The sequence below is a fragment of the Hypanus sabinus genome, chromosome 31 (genome assembly GCF_030144855.1).
Source record: "Hypanus sabinus isolate sHypSab1 chromosome 31, sHypSab1.hap1, whole genome shotgun sequence".
Lineage (NCBI taxonomy): Eukaryota > Metazoa > Chordata > Chondrichthyes > Myliobatiformes > Dasyatidae > Hypanus > Hypanus sabinus.
In genome coordinates, this window is record NC_082736.1 from 34,275,606 (window position 1) to 34,295,359 (window position 19,754).

General features: G+C 56.6%; 1 protein-coding gene across 1 annotated transcript in view; it reads right to left on the reverse strand.

Annotated features, from left to right (window-relative positions):
• Positions 1 to 18,799, reverse strand: part of LOC132383677 (trypsin inhibitor ClTI-1-like) — a 26,312-nt gene extending 7,513 nt beyond the window's left edge. Inside the window, exon 1 of the mRNA XM_059954868.1 lies at positions 18,554 to 18,799. Coding sequence (XP_059810851.1) covers positions 18,554 to 18,575 — 22 coding nt within the window. The 5' untranslated portion in view covers positions 18,576 to 18,799. The remainder of the gene's footprint in view (positions 1 to 18,553) is intronic.
• Positions 18,800 to 19,754: the final 955 nt, after the last annotated feature.

Consider the following 19,754-nt stretch of genomic DNA (forward strand, 5'->3'; position numbering starts at 1 on the left):
AAGCATTTTGGTAGGTATGAATTAAGTGGGCTAAAGGGCCTGTTCTGTGCTGTACAAATCTATACCTCCCTGAGTAATCAGCGGTACAATCTGGTCAATTAAAGATGTTATAGATTAAAGACCTGTACATCGAAGTGAAATGTGTCGTTTTTGTGTCGAGGAATGAGTACAGCGTACAACCTGAAATTCTTACTCTTCACAAGCACCCACCAAACAGAGAAATAAACAAGGAACAAACGACAAAAGATGTTCAAACCCCAAAGCAGATGGACTGGAAGAAGTCGCCTGGGTCTGGCACCGTCCATTTAACCTGCCTACTCCCATCGACCACAGCCTCCGTACCCCTCCCATCCACGTACCCATCCCAAACTTCTCCTAGAGTTTGAATTTGAGCTCACACGCACCACGTGCACAGGAATCTCGTCCCACAACGTGCTGTGCAGTACAGCTTTAGAAGTTGGGAAGCCCCTCACAGGGCTCAAGGAGAAGTGAAAAGTTTTGTCATTTCAAAACATCAATGTAACTCAAAAGAAGACCCGGGCTCCAGGACAAGAGTCTAACTTCGTGTTTAATTTAAACGAGGCGCGCATGCGTGGAATTCACCCATTTTCACACATCACCCATCATGAATGAGTTAAATCAACAAGAATGCTTAATCAAACAGTACAACCAGAATATGACTCTGAAACGTTACAAAGCTCTGACGAGGCTTCACTCGGAGAAACGGCAGCAGTTCTGGGCCGCTCGTCTTCAAAAGGACGTGCTGACACCGGAGGGGGTTCAAAGGAAGTTCACAAAAATGGTTCCAGGATTGACTGGCTTGTCACATGAGGAGTGTTTGATGGCTCCGGGCCGGTACTCGCTGGAGTTCAGAAGAACGAGGGGAGACCTCACTGAAACCGATCGAATGGTCCTGCTGAATGGTTTCAGCCCGAAACGTCGCCCGTACCATTTTTCTGCGTGTTAACAGATAGAGTGGATGTGGAGAGGATGTTTCCTATAGTGGGGGAGTCTAGGACCAGAGGACACAGATAGAGTGGATGCGGAGAGGATGTTTCCTATAGTGGGGGAGTCTAGGACCAGAGGACACTGATAGTGTTGATGTGGAGAGGATGTTTCCTATAGTGGGGGAGTCTAGGACCAGAGGACACAGATAGAGTGGATGTGGAAGGGATGTTTCCTATAGTGGGGGAGTCTTGGACCAGAGGACACAGATAGAGAGGATGTGGAGAGGATATTTCCCGTGGTGGGGGAGTCTAGGACCAGAGGACACAGATAGAGTGGCTGTGGAGAGGATGTTTCCTATAGTGGGGGAGTCTAGGACCAGAGGACACGGATAGAGTGGATGTGGAGAGGATGTTTCCTGTAGTGGGGGAGACTAGGACCAGAGGACACAGATAGAGTGGATGCGGAGAGGATGTTTCCTATAGTGGGGGAGTCTAGGACCAGAGGACACAGATAGAGTGGATGTGGAGAGGATGTTTCCTATAGTGGGGGAGTCTAGGACCAGAGGACACTGATAGTGTTGATGTGGAGAGGATGTTTCCTATAGTGGGGGAGTCTAGGACCAGAGGACACAGATAGAGAGGATGTGGAGAGGATATTTCCCGTGGTGGGGGAGTCTAGGACCAGAGGACACAGATAGAGTGGCTGTGGAGAGGATGTTTCCTATAGTCGGGGAGTCTAGGACCAGAGGACACAGATAGAGTGGATGTGGAGAGGATGTTTCCTATAGTGGGAGAGTCTAAGAGCAGAATTGAGGGGCGTCATTTTAGGACGGAGATGCGGAGGAATTTCTTTGGCCAGAGAGCGGTGAATCTGTGGAATTCTTTGCCACAGGCAGCTATGGAGGCCAGATCTTTATGTATATTTCAGGCAGAGGCTGATAGATTCTCGATTGATCAGGGCATGAAGGGAAATGGGGAGAAGGCAGCAGTTTGGGGCTGAGAGGAAAATTAGATCAGCCATGATGAAATAGAGGGGTAGACTCGATGGGCCAAATGGCCTGAATCTGCTCCTGTATCTTATGGTCTTAATGGTAATAACATCCTAGTGACCAGGTTAAGAAGCTGGCAACTCCCCAACTCAGAAAAGGCTGGTCTCCCGCATTGCAGGCCGGTGGATAATCGTGTTGACGGGAGAGCAGGCTGTGACGCTGACTGATTATTCATTCCTCTAGATTAGAATATGCCAGATCCTCCAGGACTTTGTGCGTGCTGTGGGAAATGACTGTGATTACTCCCCCCTCCTCGCCCTTCTCTCACCCTCTCCGTTCCCCATTTTGGCTCCCGTCCACCCGAAGAATGTGTCGTTCAAGATTTCCAACAGTTGCAGAATCTCTTGTCCTCCTGTGCCTGGTCAGACGTTATCCAGGACACGATGTCTCTCATCGGCCGGCTGCCAGTTACAGTCTGTCCTCTCACACTCCCCCTCCTCCGTCAGCTCTGTCCCTGCGTCTGACCTCCTTCCCACAGGCAATTCTCCCGTCTGCACCACCCCCCCAGAGAAAAAATAAATCCCTCTTGCAGAGTGACCCCTCCTCCCCAGCTCTCTACCCCTCCATCCTCACCCACTCCCCCTCCTCCCCAGCTCTCTACCCCTCCATCCTCACCCACCCCTCCTCTCCAGCTCTCTACCCCTCCATCCTCACCCACCCCTCCTCTTCCCCTCCTCCCCAGCTCTCTACCCCTCCATCCTCACCCACTCCCCCTCCTCCCCAGCTCTCTACCCCTCCTCTTCCCCTCCTCCCCAGCTCTCTACCCCTCCATCCTCACCCACTCCCCCTCCTCTCCAGCTCTCCACCCCTCCATCCTCACCCACCCCTCCTCCCCAGCTCTCTACCCCTCCATCCTCACCCACCCCTCCTCTCCAGCTCTCTACCCCTCCATCCTCACCCACCCCTCCTCTTCCCCTCCTCCCCAGCTCTCTACCCCTCCATCCTCACCCACTCCCCCTCCTCCCCAGCTCTCTACCCCTCCTCTTCCCCTCCTCCCCAGCTCTCTACCCCTCCATCCTCACCCACTCCCCCTCCTCCCCAGCTCTCTACCCCTCCATCCTCACCCACCCCTCCTCTCCAGCTCTCCACCCCTCCATCCTCACCCACCCCTCCTCTCCAGCTCTCCACCCCTCCATCCTCACCCACCCCTCCTCTCCAGCTCTCCACCCCTCCATCCTCACCCACCCCTCCTCTCCAGCTCTCCACCCCTCCATCCTCACCCACCCCTCCTCTCCAGCTCTCCACCCCTCCATCCTCACCCACCCTCCTCTCCCCCTCCTCTCCAGCTCTCCACCCCTCCATCCTTACCCACCCTCCTCCCCAGCTCTCTACCCCTCCATCCTCACCCACCCCTCCTCTCCAGCTCTCTACCCCTCCATCCTCACCCACTCCCCCTCCTCCCCAGCTCTCTACCCCTCCTCTTCCCCTCCTCCCCAGCTCTCTACCCCTCCATCCTCACCCACTCCCCCTCCTCCCCAGCTCTCTACCCCTCCATCCTCACCCACCCCTCCTCTCCAGCTCTCCACCCCTCCATCCTCACCCACCCCTCCTCTCCAGCTCTCCACCCCTCCATCCTCACCCACCCCTCCTCTCCAGCTCTCCACCCCTCCATCCTCACCCACCCCTCCTCTCCAGCTCTCCACCCCTCCATCCTCACCCACCCTCCTCCCCAGCTCTCTACCCCTCCATCCTCACCCACCCCTCCTCTCCAGCTCTCTACCACTCCATCCTCACCCACCCCTCCTCTCCAGCTCTCCACCCCTCCATCCTCACCCACCCCTCCTCTCCAGCTCTCCACCCCTCCATCCTCACCCACCCTCCTCCCCAGCTCTCTACCCCTCCATCCTCACCCACCCCTCCTCTCCAGCTCTCCACCCCTCCATCCTCACCCACCCTCCTCTCCAGCTCTCTACCCCTCCATCCTCACCCACCCCTCCTCTCCAGCTCTCTACCACTCCATCCTCACCCACCCCTCCTCTCCAGCTCTCTACCACTCCATCCTCACCCACCCCTCCTCTCCAGCTCTCCACCCCTCCATCCTCACCCACCCCTCCTCTCCCCCTCCTCTCCAGCTCTCTACCCCTCCATCCTCACCCACCCCTCCTCTCCAGCTCTCTACCCCTCCATCCTCACCCACCCCTCCTCTCCAGCTCTCCACCCCTCCATCCTCACCCACCCCTCCTCTCCAGCTCTCCACCCCTCCATCCTCACCCACCCCTCCTCTCCCCCTCCTCTCCAGCTCTCTACCCCTCCATCCTCACCCACCCCTCCTCTCCAGCTCTCTACCCCTCCATCCTTACCCACCCTCCTCCCCAGCTCTCTACCCCTCCATCCTCACCCACCCCTCCTCTCCAGCTCTCCACCCCTCCATCCTCACCCACCCCTCCTCTCCAGCTCTCCACCCCTCCATCCTCACCCACCCCTCCTCTCCCCCTCCTCTCCAGCTCTCTACCCCTCCATCCTCACCCACCCCTCCTCTCCAGCTCTCTACCCCTCCATCCTTACCCACCCTCCTCCCCAGCTCTCTACCCCTCCATCCTCACCCACCCCTCCTCTCCCCCTCCTCTCCAGCTCTCTACCCCTCCATCCTTACCCACCCCTCCTCTCCAGCTCTCCACCCCTCCATCCTCACCCACCCCTCCTCTCCCCCTCCTCTCCAGCTCTCTACCCCTCCATCCTCACCCACCCCTCCTCTCCAGCTCTCTACCCCTCCATCCTCACCCACCCCTCCTCTGCAGCTCTCTACCCCTCCATCCTCACCCACCCCTACTCTCCTCTCCCATCACTCTCTCCGCATTCCAACCCACCTCCCCTTCCCTTCCCCCTCCCCCTCTCTCCCTCTCTCACTAATGATCCCTCCATCTCTCCCTTCCCACCTCATCTCCCACTCTCTTTCTGTCTCTCTCTCTCTCTCCCCTTTTCTTTTTTCCCTAACCTACCCCACTTTCTCACTCTCCCCCTTCCCCCTCCCTCTCTCTTTCTGTCTCTCCCGCTCTCGCTCCTTCTCTCTCCCTCTCTCTTTCTCTCTTCCCATAAGACCATAAGACATGGGAGCAGAATTAGGCCATTCAGCCCATCGAGTTGACTCCGCCATTCCATCATGGCTGATCCTGGACCCCACTCAACCCTGTACATCTGCCTTCTCGCCTTATCCTTTGATGCCCTGACCGATCCGAAAACTATCAGCTTCGGCCTTAAATATACCCACGGACTTGGCCTCCACCTCAGTCCGTGGCAGAGCATCCCACAGATCCACTGCTCTCTGGCTAAAACAATTCCTCCTCACCTCTGGTTTAAAGGGTCACCCCTCAATGGCTGTGCCCTCTAGTCCTGGAAACCCCCACCACAGGAAACATCCTCTCCACATCCACCCTGTCGAGTCCTTTCAACATTCAGTCGGTTTCAGTGAGATTCCCCCCTCCGCATTCTTCTAAATTCCAGTGAGTACTGGCCCAAAGTTGCCAAATGCTCCTCGTACGTTAACCCCTTCATTCCTGGAACCATCCCTTGTGAACCTCCTCTGGACTCTCTCCAATGACAACACATCCTTTCTGAGACACGGGGCCCAGAACTGTTGACAATACTCCCAGTGCGACCTGACTGGTGTCTGATAAAGGCTCAGCATTATCTCCCCTTTATATTCCCCTTGAAACAAATCCCAAAATTGCTTTTGCCTTCTTTACCACAGACTCAACCTGTAAATTAACCTTCTGGGAGTCTTGCACAAGATCTCCTAAGTCTCTCCGCACCTCTGATGTTTGAACCTTCTCCCTATTTATTTAACAGTCTACACTGTTGTTCCTTTTACCAAAATGCATTATCGCACATTTCCCAACAACGTATTCCATCTGCCACTTTTTGCCCCTTCTTCCATTTTGCCCCAGTCCTGCTGCAATCACATTGCTTCCTCAGCACCACCCACCCGTCCACCAATCTTCATACTATCCACAAACTTTGCCACAAAGCCATCAATTCCATTAATTTCCTTGCTCTACCACTCTCTCTCTTTCTCCCCCTGTCTCTCCCCCTCGTTGCCCCTCAGTACCTCAACTGATGAAGGCTAGCCGGCTGTGTGGCTTCCTGTCTGTGCAACTCCCCTTCAGGGTCACCCAGATCCCCCTTGCTCGAGCTCAGTGATGGGGTGGGGGGTGTTTGTTGGGGAAGGGCCCCCCCCACGGTGCTGATGGAGGGGGAATTCTTGAATTTTGACCCAGTGACAATGAAGGATCGCATCAGGACAGTGCGAGACAGGGAGGGGAGCGTGTGGGTGGCAGTGCCCGCTGCCCTCTGCGGGAGAAATGGGGGGGGGAGGGATAGGGAGGGGCTGATGGAGTAGCCTCAGCCAGTAACCACAGCGACACACACGAAATGCTGGAGGAACTCGGCAAGTCAGGCAGCATCAGCGCAGGGAAGTAAATAGTCGATGTTTCGGGCCAAGAACCTTCATCAGAACCGAGGAGGATGCCAGGATGAAAAGGAGGGAGGAGGGGAAGGAGGACAAGCTGGCAGGTGATAGGTGAGACCAGGTGAGGGGGAAGGTGGGTGGGTGGGGGAGAGGGGGATGGAGTGAGACACTGGGAGGTGATAGGTGAGACCAGGTGAGGGGGAGGGTGGGTGGGGGAGATGGGGATGAAGTGAGACACTGGGAGGTGATAGGTGAGACCAGGTGAGGGGGAAGGTGGGTGGGTGGGGGAGAGGGGGGATGGAGTGAGACACTGGGAGGTGATAGGTGAGACCAGGTGAGGGGGAGGGTGGGTGGGGGAGAGGGGGGATGAAGTGAGACACTGGGAGGTGATGGTGAGACCAGGTGAGGGGGAAGGTGGGTGGGTGGGGGAGAGGGGGGATGGAGTGAGACACTGGGAGGTGATGGGTGAGACCAGGAGATGGGGAGGGTGGGTGGGGGAGAGGGGGATGAAGTGAGACACTGGGAGGTGATGGGTGAGACCGGGTGAGGGGGAAGGTGGGTGGGTGGGGGAGAGGGGGGATGAAGTGAGACACTGGGAGGTGATAGGTGAGACCAGGTGAGGGGAAGGTGGGTGGGTGGGGGAGAGGGGGGATGAAGTGAGACACTGGGAGGTGATAGGTGAGACCAGGTGAGGGGGAAGGTGGGTGGGTGGGGGAGAGGGGGGATGAAGTGACACACTGGGAGGTGATAGGTGAGACCAGGTGAGGGGGAAGGTGGGTGGGTGGGGGAGAGGGGGGATGGAGTGAGACACTGGGAGGTGATAGGTGAGACCAGGTGAGGGGGAAGGTGGGTGGGGGAGAGGGGGGATGAAGTGAGACACTGGGAGGTGATGGGTGAGACCAGGTGAGGGGGAAGGTGGGTGGGTGGGGGAGAGGGGGGATGGAGTGAGACACTGGCAGGTGATGGGTGAGACCAGGTGAGGGGGAAGGTGGGTGGGTGGGGGAGAGGGGGGATGGAGTGAGACACTGGGAGGTGATGGGTGAGACCAGGAGACGGGGAGGGTGGGTGGGGGAGAGGGGGGATGAAGTGAGACACTGGGAGGTGATGGGTGAGACCGGGTGAGGGGGAAGGTGGGTGGGTGGGGGAGAGGGGGGATGAAGTGAGACACTGGGAGGTGATAGGTGAGACCAGGTGAGGGGAAGGTGGGTGGGTGGGAGAGGGGGATGAAGTGAGACACTGGGAGGTGATAGGTGTGACCAGGTGAGGGGGAAGGTGGGTGGGTGGGGGAGGGGGATGAAGTGAGACACTGGGAGGTGATAGGTGAGACCAGGTGAGGGGAAGGTGGGTGGGTGGGGGAGAGGGGGGATGAAGTGAGACACTGGGAGGTGATAGGTGAGACCAGGTGAGGGGGAAGGTGGGTGAGTGGGGGAGAGGGGGGATGAAGTGAGACACTGGGAGGTGATAGGTGAGACCAGGTGAGGGGGAAGGTGGGTAGGTCGGGGAGAGGGGGGATGAAGTGAGATACTGGGTGATGGGTGAGACCAGGTGAGGGGGAGGGTGGGTGGGGGAGAGGATGGATGAAGTGAGACACTGGGAGGTGATGGGTGAGACCAGGTGAGGGGGAGGGTAGGTGGGTGGGGGAGAGGGGGGATGAAGTGAGACACTGGGAGGTGATAGGTGATACCAGGTGAGGGGAAGGTGGGTGGGTGGGGGAGAGGATGGATGAAGTGAGACACTGGGAGGTGACAGGTGAGACCAGGTGAGGGGGAAGGTGGGTGGGTGGGGGAGGGGGAAGAAGTGAGACACTGGGAGGTGATAGGTGAGACCAGGTGAGGGGGAAGGTGGGTGGGTGGGGGAGAGGATGGATGAAGTGAGACACTGGGAGGTGACAGGTGAGACCAGGTGAGGGGGAAGGTGGGTGGGGGAGAGCGGGGATGAAGTGAGACACTGGGAGGTGATAGGTGAGACCAGGTGAGGGGAAGGTGGGTGGGTGGGGGAGAGGATGGATGAAGTGAGACACTGGGAGGTGACAGGTGAGACCAGGTGAGGGGGAAGGTGGGTGGGGAGAGCGGGGATGAAGTGAGACACTGGGAGGTGATGGGTGAGACCGGGTGAGGGGAAGGTGGGTGGGTGGTTGGGGGAGAGGAGGGGGATGAAGTGAGACACTGGGAGATGATAGGTGAGACCAGGTGAGGGGGAAGGTGGGTGGGTGGGGGAGAGGGGGGATGAAGTGAGACACTGGGAGGTGATAGGTGAGACCAGGTGAGGGGGAAGGTGGGTGGGGAGAGGGGAGATGAAGTGAGACACTGGGAGGTGATGGGTGAGACCAGGTGAGGGGGAAGGTGGGTGGGGGAGGGGGATGAAGTGAGACACTGGGAGGTGATAGGTGAGACCAGGTGAGGGGAAGGTGGGTGGGTGGGGGAGAGGATGGATGAAGTGAGACACTGGGAGGTGACAGGTGAGACCAGGTGAGGGGGAAGGTGGGTGGGAGAGAGCGGGGATGAAGTGAGACACTGGGAGGTGATGGGTGAGACCGGGTGAGGGGGAAGGTGGGTGGGTGGTTGGGGGAGAGGAGGGGATGAAGTGAGACACTGGGAGGTGATGGGTGAGACCAGGTGAGGGGAAGGTGGGTGGGGGGGAGGGGGGATGAAGTGAGACACTGGGAGGTGATAGGTGAGAACAGGTGAGGGGGAAGGTGGGAAGGTGGGTGGGTGGGGGAGAGGGGGGATGAAGTGAGACACTGGGAGGTGATGGGTGAGACCAGGTGAGGGGGAAGGTGGGTGGGGGGGAGGGGGATGAAGTGAGACACTGAGAGGTGATAGGTGAGACCAGGTGAGGGGGAAGTTGGGTGGGTGGGGGAGGGGGATGAAGTGAGACACTGGGAGGTGATGGGTGAGACCAGGTGAGGGGGAAGGTGGGTGGGTGGGGGAGAGCGGGGATGGAGTGAGACACTGGGAGGTGATGGGTGAGACCAGGTGAGGGGGAAGGTGGGTGGGTGGGGAGAGGGGGGGATGAAGTGAGACACTGGAGGTGATGGGTGAGACCAGGTGAGGGGGAAGGTGGGTGGGTGGGGGAGAGGGGGGGATGAAGTGAGACACTGGGAGGTGATAGGTGAGACCAGGTGAGGGGGAAGGTGGGTGGGTGGGGGAGGGGGTTGAAGTGAGACACTGGGAGGTGATAGGTGAGAACAGGTGAGGGGGAAGGTGGGTGGGTGGGGGAGAGGGGGATGAAGTGAGACACTGGGAGGTGATGGGTGAGACCAGGTGAGGGGGAGGGTGGGTGGGTGGGGGGAGAGCGGGGATGAAGTGAGACACTGGGAGGTGATGGGTGAGACCAGGTGAGGGGGAAGGTGGGTGGGGGGGAGGGGGGATGAAGTGAGACACTGGGAGGTGATGGGTGAGAACAGGTGAGGGGGAAGGTGGGTGGGTGGGGGAGGGGGATGAAGTGAGACACTGAGAGGTGATAGGTGAGACCAGGTGAGGGGGAAGTTGGGTGGGTGGGGGAGGGGGATGAAGTGAGACACTGGGAGGTGATGGGTGAGACCAGGTGAGGGGGAAGGTGGGTGGGTTGGGGAGAGCGGGGATGGAGTGAGACACTGGGAGGTGATGGGTGAGACCAGGTGAGGGGGAAGGTGGGTGGGTGGGGGAGAGGGGGGGATGAAGTGAGACACTGGGAGGTGATGGGTGAGACCAGGTGAGGGGGAAGGTGGGTGGGTGGGGGAGAGGGGGGGATGAAGTGAGATACTGGGAGGTGATGGTGAGACCAGGTGAGGGGGAAGGTGGGTGGGTGGGGGAGAGGGGGGGATGAAGTGAGACACTGAGAGGTGAAAGGTGAGACCAGGTGAGGAGGAAGGTGGGTGGGTGGGGGAGGGGGGGATGAAGTGAGACACTGGGAGGTGATGGGTGAGACCAGGTGAGGGGGAAGGTGGGTGGGTGGGGGAGGGGGGGATGAAGTGAGACACTTGGGGATGATGGGTGAGAACAGGTGAGGGGGAAGGTGGGTGGGTGGGGGAGAGGGGGGATGAGTGAGACACTGGGAGGTGATGGGTGAGACCAGGTGAGGGGGAAGGTGGGTGGATGGGGGAGGGGGGATGAAGTGAGACACTGGGAGTGATAGGTGAGACCAGGTGAGGGGGAAGGTGGGTGGGGGAGAGGGGGGATGAAGTGAGACACTGGGAGGTGATGGGTGAGACCAGGTGAGGGGGAAGGTGGGTGGGTGGGGAGGGGATGGGGAGGGGGTGAGTGAGACAGTGGGAGGTGAAGGGTGAGACCAGGTGAGGGGGAAGGTGGTGGGGGAGAGGGGGGATGAAGTGAGACACTGGGAGGTGATGGGTGAGACCAGGTGAGGGGGAAGGTGGGTGGGTGGGGGAGAGGGGGATGAAGTGAGACAGTGGAGGTGAAGGGTGAGACCAGGTGAGGGGGAAGGTGGGTGGTTGGGGGGAGAGTGGGATGAAGTGAGAGACTGGGAGGTGATGGGTGAGACCAGGTGAGGGGGAAGGTGGGTGGGTGGGGGAGAGGGGGATGAAGTGAGAGACTGGGAGGTGATGGGTGAGACCAGGTGAGGGGGAAGGTAGGTGGGTGGGGAGAGGATGGATGAAGTGAGACACTGGGAGGTGATGGGTGACCGGGTGAGAGGGAAGGTGGGTGGGTGGGGGAGAGGGGGGATGAACTGAGACACTGGGAGGTGATAGGTGAGACCAGGTGAGGGGGAAGGTGGGTGGTTGGGGGAGGGGGGATGAAGTGAGACACTGGGAGGTGGTAGGTGAGACCAGGTGAGGGGGAGGTGGGTGGGTGGGGGAGAGGGGGGATGAAGGGAGACACTGGGAGGTGATAGGTGAGACCAGGTGAGGGGGAAGGTGGGTGGGTGGGGGAGCGGGGGGTGAAGTGAGACACTGGAGGTGATAGGTGAGACCGGGTGAGGGGGAAGGTGGGTGGGGGAGAGGGTGTGATGAAGTGAGACACTGGGAGGTGATGGGTGAGACAGGTGAGGGGGAAGGTGGGTGGGTGGGGGAGAGGGGGATGAAGTGAGACACTGGGAGGTGATAGGTGAGACCAGGTGAGGGGGAAGGTGGGTGGGTGGGGGAGAGGGGGGATGAAGTGAGACACTGGGAGGTGATGGGTGAGACCAGTTGAGAGGGAAGGTGGGTGGGTGGGGGAGAACAGTGCAGGCCTTTCAGCCCACAAAGTTTAAACCGACTCCAAGATCAATCTGACCCTTCACTCCCAAATACCCCTCCATTTCTCTATCATCCCTCTCCCTACTTAAGGATCTCGTAAGTGTCCCTAATGTATCTGCCTGCACCACCACTCCGGTAGCATACTCCACACACCCACCACTCTCTTTGTTTAAACCCATTATACTTGCCTCCAAGCACCTTAAAATCACGCCCCCTCATATTAGCGATTTCCACCCGGGGAAAAGTCTCCGTCTGTCCACTCGATCTATGCCTCTTATTATCTTGTACACCTCTATCAAGTCACCTCTCATCCTCCTTCACTCCAGAGAGAAAAGCCCAGCTCACTCAACCTCCCCTCACACGACCTGCCCTCTAATTCTCCTCTGCACTTACCATATCTCTAAAGATTCCAATCAAATCAAAATCAAGTTTATTTATCATTTCGTACAGATGCAGCTGAATGAAACAGCGTTCCTCCGGGGCCAAGGTGCAAAACACGTACGGCGCGTTCAAAATAGCGAGAGAAAAATACATAGTCATGCAAAAAAATAGACGAGTCTAGTCCAGACCCTGAGCGGTACGCGCTGCAAATTGACGGTGCAGTTCCCGACAATCCAGCCTGTAACTCCACCGATTGAACACCGGAGGGCGTCACTGACAGGAGCGGACAGCACCTGCCCCCACCCCACAAACCGAGCACGGACACCACGCTACTCTGCCCTAGCGACTCCTCACCTCGGCTCGAGGCCCAGTCCTTGCTACAACGGAGGCTACACAGCTCCCCCTCACCAAGCAAGGCGCCCTACATCGTCACTGTCCAACAGGGTGTCGCAATCGCAAGGCAGCCGTCCTAGAAAATTCCACGTCCCCTCCCGTAGCGGGGCGACCAGAGCTGACCCCGCGGGGTACTCCGCTGCGGCCTAATCTGCGGCCAGCGGCGCTCGAGTCCCACAAGGGAGCGAATACGGATCCGGGCTTGGCGACATGCAAATGGGAGATCACCGATTACTGGTTCGAAGCTGACGGTGGTTATGAGAATATTGTTATTCAGTGACTTATTGAGGCCGTCTTACAGGGACATTCAGGATCTCAAAGTCAGGCAGTATCCAGCAGAAGGATGTGATGTGGCAGACCCGTCTCAGAACTTCACTCATACACCTGATCCTTGCCATGAAGGCGGATGGACTCTTTCCACTTCTCGGCCTTCTTCTGCTTGGTGGAGTATCAATTCTCATTCCATAGTTGTGGAATAAATTAGCCTTGGAAGAGTTGGTGGAGTGTGGGGGGGGTGTGGAAGTCATTTTAGACCTGTGTGTTAAATCGGAGTTTAACGGTTAGCTTTATTTGCCAATGTTCGACGAGACACACAGTGAAATGCGTCGGGGATGTTGAAGGCTCGAGACCCCCTCTACTGGGGCCGGAGGGCTGTGCCAGCGACCGGCCGGTCAGGGCTTCATTTCCGACACTGCCCGTGACGAGTTGGTACATTTGTACAGAAGTTAGCCCAGTAAGGAGCTGGCAGCGGTTAGGGCTGATGCGTTACCGATCGGGGTTCGATTCCCACCGCTGTCTGTGAGGAGTTTGTACGGTCCCTCCCCATGACCGCGTGGGTTTCCTCCGGGTGCTCCGGTTTCCTCCCGCAGTCCAGGCTTGTACGGATTAGAGTTGCGGGCATGCTACGGGGCTGCGGGCCAAAGGAGTCCTGGAGTTGGAGGACTGTGTTTGTGTGGGTGGGAGGGAGGGAGGGAGGGACGGGGGGCTCGTTTTGCCCCCAAAGCACTCCGATGAGTGACTAGGACGGCTCAGCTCATCGTTGTGCGTGTTGCTTTGGATCTCCGACAGCTGCAGATTTTCTCGTGTTTGCAATAACGTTAGTGCGGCTAGTTAGGACGGACTTGCCTGTAGCTCTGGCTGTTCTGGGGTGGTTCAGTAGTTACTTGGGAATGGTATCTACATTGAGGCGTGATCTGCTCCATTAACTGACTTTCCACATTCCCCCCTTTCTCTCTCTGACTCTCCCTCTCTCTCTCTCTCTGCCTCTCTCTCTCTCCCTCTCTCGCTCCCTCTCTCCCTCACCCTCTCTCTTTCTCTCTCCCTCCCTCTCCCCCACCCTCTCTCTTTCTCTCTTTCCCTCTCTCTCCCTCTCGCTCACCCCCTCTCTTTCTCTCTCCCTCTCTCTCTCACTCTCTTTCTCTCTCCCTCTCTCTCTCCCTCACCCTCTCTCGCCCTCCCTCTCTTTTTCTCTCCCTCCCTCTCCCTCTCTCTCCCTCTCTCTCTCTCTCTCTCACCCTCGCCCTCTCTTTCTCTCCTCCCCTCCCTCTTTCTCTCTCCCTCTTGCCCTCTACCTCTCTTTCTCTCTCCCTCACACTCTCCTTCTCTCTCTCTCTCACCCCCTCTCTCCCTCACCCCCTCTCTTTCTCTCTCCCTCTCTCTGAATCTCCCTCCCCCCTCTCTCCGTCCCTCTGTCTCTCTCCCTCTCTCCCCCCTTTCTCTCTCCCTCTCTTTTGCCCTCTCTTTCTCTCTCCCTCTCTCCCCCTCCCTCTCTTTCTCTCTCCCTCTCTCACCCTCCCTCTCTTTCTCTCCCCTCTCTCTCACCGTCTCCCTCTCTCTCCACCTCTCCCTCACTCTCTGTCTCTCTCCCTCCCTCTCTCGCCCTCCCTCTCTCTCCCTCACCCTCTCCCTCTCTCTCCCCCCTCTCTCCCTCTCACTCACCCCCTCTCTTTCTCTCTCTCTCTCCCCTCCCTCTCTTTCTCTCTCCCTCTTGCCCTCTCCCTCTCTTTCTCTCCCTCTCTCTCCCTCCCTCACTCTCTCCCACACTCACCCTCCCTCTCTTTCTCTCTCCCTTTCTCTCTCTCACCCTCTCCCTCTCTCCCCTCTCTCTCCCTCTCCCCCTCTCTCCCTCTCTGCCTCACCCTCCCTCGCTTCCTCTCCCTCTCTCACTCTCTCCCTCCCCCTTCCCTCTCTCTTCCACTCTCTCCCTCTCTCTCTCTCTCCCCCTCCCTCTCTCTCTCTCCCCCTCCCTCTCCCTCTGTCTCTCTCTCTCTCCCGCTCTCTCTCCCTCTCTCAGGTGGATTATTACCAGCAGCGAAGATGGCTCGTACTATGGTGAGGATTTTGGCCCCACTCTGCGCCTGTTCCTTCCCTCTCCTGCCCTCCCCTCTGACCGCATGAAACCCCCTCACAGCTTCTGGGCCGGCGTAGGGTGAGTGGGCTGGGGGCTTTTCTCTTCGTAGCGAAGGAGGGGCGAGGGGTGACCTGCTACAGAGAGAGGTGGGTGCCTGGGGTTCCGGTGTTCCACAACCCCTCCCTGTAATCCACACCCTCTCATCTCACTCTCCCGAATTATGAGCGAGTCCGAGCCTGGCCATCGGGATTTCGGAATGCTCGTAGAACATTGATCAGTATAGCACAGTCCAGGCCCTTCGGCCCACAATGTTGTGCCTGACCTTTTAACCCACTCTAACCAATCCTTCCACAAGGCCCCTCATTTTTCCTTCATCCACGTGCCTACCTAAGATTTTCTTGAACGTCCCTAATGTGTCTGCCTCTACCACCACCCCACTGTATATTAAAAAATATATTATCTCTGACATCCCCCCCACTACGTTCCTCCAATCACCTTAAGATTCTACTCCATCACAGGAGCCATTTTCACCCCGGGGAAAAAGTCTTTCGCAGTCCAATCGACCTATGTGGAATGGATGGCGAAGAAAGCTTTTGGTATGCTGGCCTTTATAAATCAGAGCACTGACGAGAGGAGTTGGGACGTAATGTTAAAATTGTACAAGGCATTGGTGAGGCCAAATTTGGAATATTGTGTACAGTTCTGGTCACCGAATTATAGGAAAGATGTCAACAAAATAGAGAGAGTTCAGAGGAGATTTACTAGAATGTTACCTGGGTTTCAGCACCTAAGTTACAGAGAAAGGTTGAACAAGTTAGGTCTTTATTCTTTGGAGCGTAGAAGGTTGAGGGGGGATTTGATAGAGGTATTTAAAATTATGAGGGGGATAGATAGAGTTGACGTGGATAGGGTTTTTCCATTGAGAGTAGGGGAATTCAAACAAGAGGACATGAGTTGAGAGTTAAGGGGCAAAAGTTTAAGGGTAAAACGAGGGGGAATTTCTTCACTCAGAGAGTGGTAGCTGTGTGGAACGAGCTTCCAGTAGAAGTGGTAGAGGCAGGTTTGATATTGTTATTTAAAGTAAAGTTGGATAGGTATATGGACAGGAACGGAATGGAGGGTTATGGGCTGAGTGCAGGTCGGTGGGACTAGGTGAGAGTAAGCGTTCGGCACGGACTAGAAGGGCCGAGATGGCCTGTTTCCGTGCTGTAATCGTTATATGGTTATATGGGCCAGTGGGACTAGGTGAGAGTAAGCGTTCGGCACGGACTAGAAGGGCCGAGTTGGCCTGTTTCCGTGCTGTAATTGTTATATGGGTATATGGGCCAGTGGGACTAGGTGAGAGTAAGCGTTCGGCACGGACTAGAAGGGCCGAGTTGGCCTGTTTCCGTGCTGTAATCGTTATATGGGCCAGTGGGACTAGGTGAGAGTAAGCGTTCAGCATGGACTAGAAGGGCCGAGATGGCCTGTTTCTGTTCTGTAATTGTGATATGGTTATATGACTAGGTGAGAGTAAGCATTCGGCACGGACTAGAAGGGCCGAGATGGCCTGTTTCCATTCTGTAATCGTTATATGGTTATATGGGTCAGTGGGACTAGGTGAGAGTAAGCGTTGGGCACGGACTAGAAGGGCCGAGATGGCCTGTTTCCGTTCTGTAATTGTTATATGGGTCAGTGGGACTAGGTGAGAGTAAGCGTTGGGCACGGACTAGAAGGGCCGAGATGGCCTGTTTCCGTGCTGTAATTGTTATATGGGTCAGTGGGACTAGGTGAGAGTAGCGTTGGGCACGGACTAGAAGGGCCGAGATGGCCTGTTTCCGTTCTGTAATCGTTATATGGTTATATGGGTCGGTGGGGACTAGGTGAGAGTAAGCGTTCGGCACGGACTAGAAGGGCTGAGATGGCCTGTTTCCGTGCTGTAATTGTTATATTGTTATATGATCCTTATCAGCATGTACGCCTCTGTCAAGCCACCTCTACGTCGTCTCGAGCCAGTTACGAGGTGATTAGTAACTGGTGCCAGAACATTCTGTATTTCAGAACCGCTGCGGTGACATCCTCAGCTTCCCCGTGTGCCCGCTGGAGATCCCGAAGCTCTGCACTCCGCAAGGCCGAGTTACGGGTACCGCTGCGTTCTCTGTCTCCTGAGCTGGTGAGTGACAATGGCAGAGGCAGGTCCGCGGGCTGGGGAGCTCAGGCCGGGGGGGGCAGAGAGGTGCATTTCCGCCAGGCGAGGAGTGGGAATCGCACAGCTGGGCAGGGTCGCAAAGAAAGATTTTGGCGCACTGGCCTTTATAAGTCAGTGTATTGAGCACAGGAGAGGGGATGTTGTGTTGAAGTTGTACTAGACGTTGGTGAGGCCTCATTTGGAGTATTGTGGGCATTTTTGGTCACAGACCGACAGGAGAGATGTACACTGCAATGGCCTTAGAGTGCTCCTGCGCCTTATGGCAAGGTGAAAGGGAGGACTCCACATGCGACCAGGTGCAATGAAAAACAAGCTTGCAGAGGCGTCACAGGCGCAGAGCCGCGGATAACGGCCTTCAGATGAAGGGACTCGCGGGGTCCCACCGCAGTGCGAAGTGGTCACGGCGCGGCTGTACTGAGGGAGTGACGAGGACGGTGGGCGCCGTTTGGAGTCAAAGACAAGCGCAGTGCAGAAGCAGGACCTTTGGCCTGTCTAGTCCGTGCTGGCCCACTTGAGCTGCCTGCTCCCGTTGACCCGCACCGGGTCCACAGCCCTCCGTGCCCCTCCCATCCACGTCGCTGTCCAAAACTTCTCTTCAATGCTGGAGTCGAGCCCACAGGCACCACTTGCGCGGGCAGCTCGATCCACACTCTCACCACCCTCCGAGTGAAGGAGTTTCCCCTCGTGTTCACCTTTCACCCTTAACCCATGACCCACCCAACCTCAGTGGAAAAAGCCTGCTTGCATTTACCCTCTCAATATTTTACATTCGAAGGAGTAGGTTCTGACCTATTCAATCTTCCCTGTAACATCCTTTAAATGTTCTCCGTACTCTTTCAAACTTGTTTACATCTTTCCTGTGGGTGGGTGAACAAAACTGCACACAATACTCCAAACGAGGATTCAGCAACGTGTTGTACAACTTCGACGTAACATCCCAGCTCCTGCGCTCAGTACGTGGATGTACGAAGGTGCCCGAGGTTCTCGTTACGACCCTATCTAGCTGTGACGCACTTGAAACCCCGCTGGTTTCCTCGGCTGCGTGAGTCGAGGGCAGACACTCTCCGGTCCCGCAAGCCCATGAGATTGAGGTGGCCCGTCCCACTCCAAAGCCCGGTTTGTGTGGGTGCCACCCTGTTCCAAATTAGTTCCACAAAACGACAGACAGCACTCTGCGTACGATTAAGGGACTTATCTTTATGAATCTAAGCTAAAGGGTAAGCAAGGACAAACAAATCAGAAAGCCCAGTTATAATTAAACAGCCCAATGCTGTTGGAGCTCACCACCCTCCGTCAATCTCGGCACCCGGCTCCATCGAATCACGGTCCCGCTCCGGGCCGGATCCTGGGACCGGTTCTCCCCAGAGCCTTCCCTCTGCATCTCCCCCCCGAACACACAAAAAAAACCCCAAGACCAGCCTTAGTGTCCGTCACAGAAGCTCTGCCCCCCCCCCCCCCCCCCAGCGTTCTCTCAAACCTTCTCCCAGTTGGATGGCACACATTCCTGCAGCACAGCATTAAAAATGTGAGCCAGGGAGTCACCCACTTTAAGGGATTGTGGACCTGTATTCCCAGATCCCCCTGTTCTACCACACTCCTCAGTGCCCGGCCGTTCACCGTGTAAGACCCACCCTGGCTGGGCCTGCCGACGTGCAAATACTCACACTTGTCTGTATTAAATTCCATCCGCCATTTTCCAGCCCGTTTTCCCAGCTGGTCCAGGGCCTGCTGTAAGGCAAAGTACTTATCCTCGCTCCCAGCTTCACCCTCCAGTCCACAAATTTACTGATCCAGTTAACCACGTTGTCATCCGGGTCTCTTTACGACCCCATCCACCTATAATGGCGGATGGACTCTTCGCAGTCTGCCCCTTTGTCGCCCTTGCGCCGTACTGCCCGCCCGCACGGCGCTTTCTCTGCAACCGCGCCGCTTCAATCTCCACCCCTTTTCTGTAGCACGACCTCGGAATGATCTGTCGGGGAGGGGCACGCAGCTCAAAGCTGCTCACTGTGTCTCGGAGCGGTCGACAGTAAAATGCACCAGGTTTGATCCTTCAACAGGTTGAAGCGGACCGACCCTTTACCGCTGCTCTCCCGGGCCTGCCGGCGACTCTAGACCTGGCGGCATGCCGTAAACGCCGCGTCCCTCGATGGAGCGTCATCGAAGAGATGAAAATGAAAGTCAAAGTTAAATTTATTATCAAAAATACCATGTTCTAGATTGAGAGTCGTGAGCCCTGCAGGCCGCCGAGGTTTGCTGTAGAGCGTCGGGCTTTTAGATCTCTCAAGCTCCCACAGTTACTCATTCTTGTCTTAACTAGAGTCATTAATCCCTTATACTTTCTGTTTAATCTTGTCAAGTTAATTGTGACTGTCACGGGTTTTCCTGTGTGCCTTGAATACTTAAAGTGGACTCCTGATTAGTGCTTATCGTGGGCTCCTTGCTTTGAGAATGATCGTCTCACAGCGTCGCTCGGTTGTGGCACCGACGTTCCGTTGGAATTGCTGTGTATAAACTCTCGTTTCTGCCCCCCCCATCGTTCCTCACACCTGGGTTCAGCCATCGCCAGCGCTCACCGTGACACTTGAGGGGTTAATTTTACCGCAGACCTTTACAAGAAAATAGAGAGATACAATAGAACTCACCAATAAACGACCAGCGTGCAAAAGAGACGAAGTGTGCAAATAAAAGAAAACTGAGGACACGAGTTCTGAAAGGTTCTTGAGAAAGAGTCTATAGGTGTGCATAAAGTTTGAAGGGTCGGTTTTGTTGACCGTATACATTTGGCTGGGTTGAGTTGTCTCTGATCTTGGCAATTTACACGCAAACATTTTGTTCCCAAGCGAGGAGACATTGTCAGTGTGC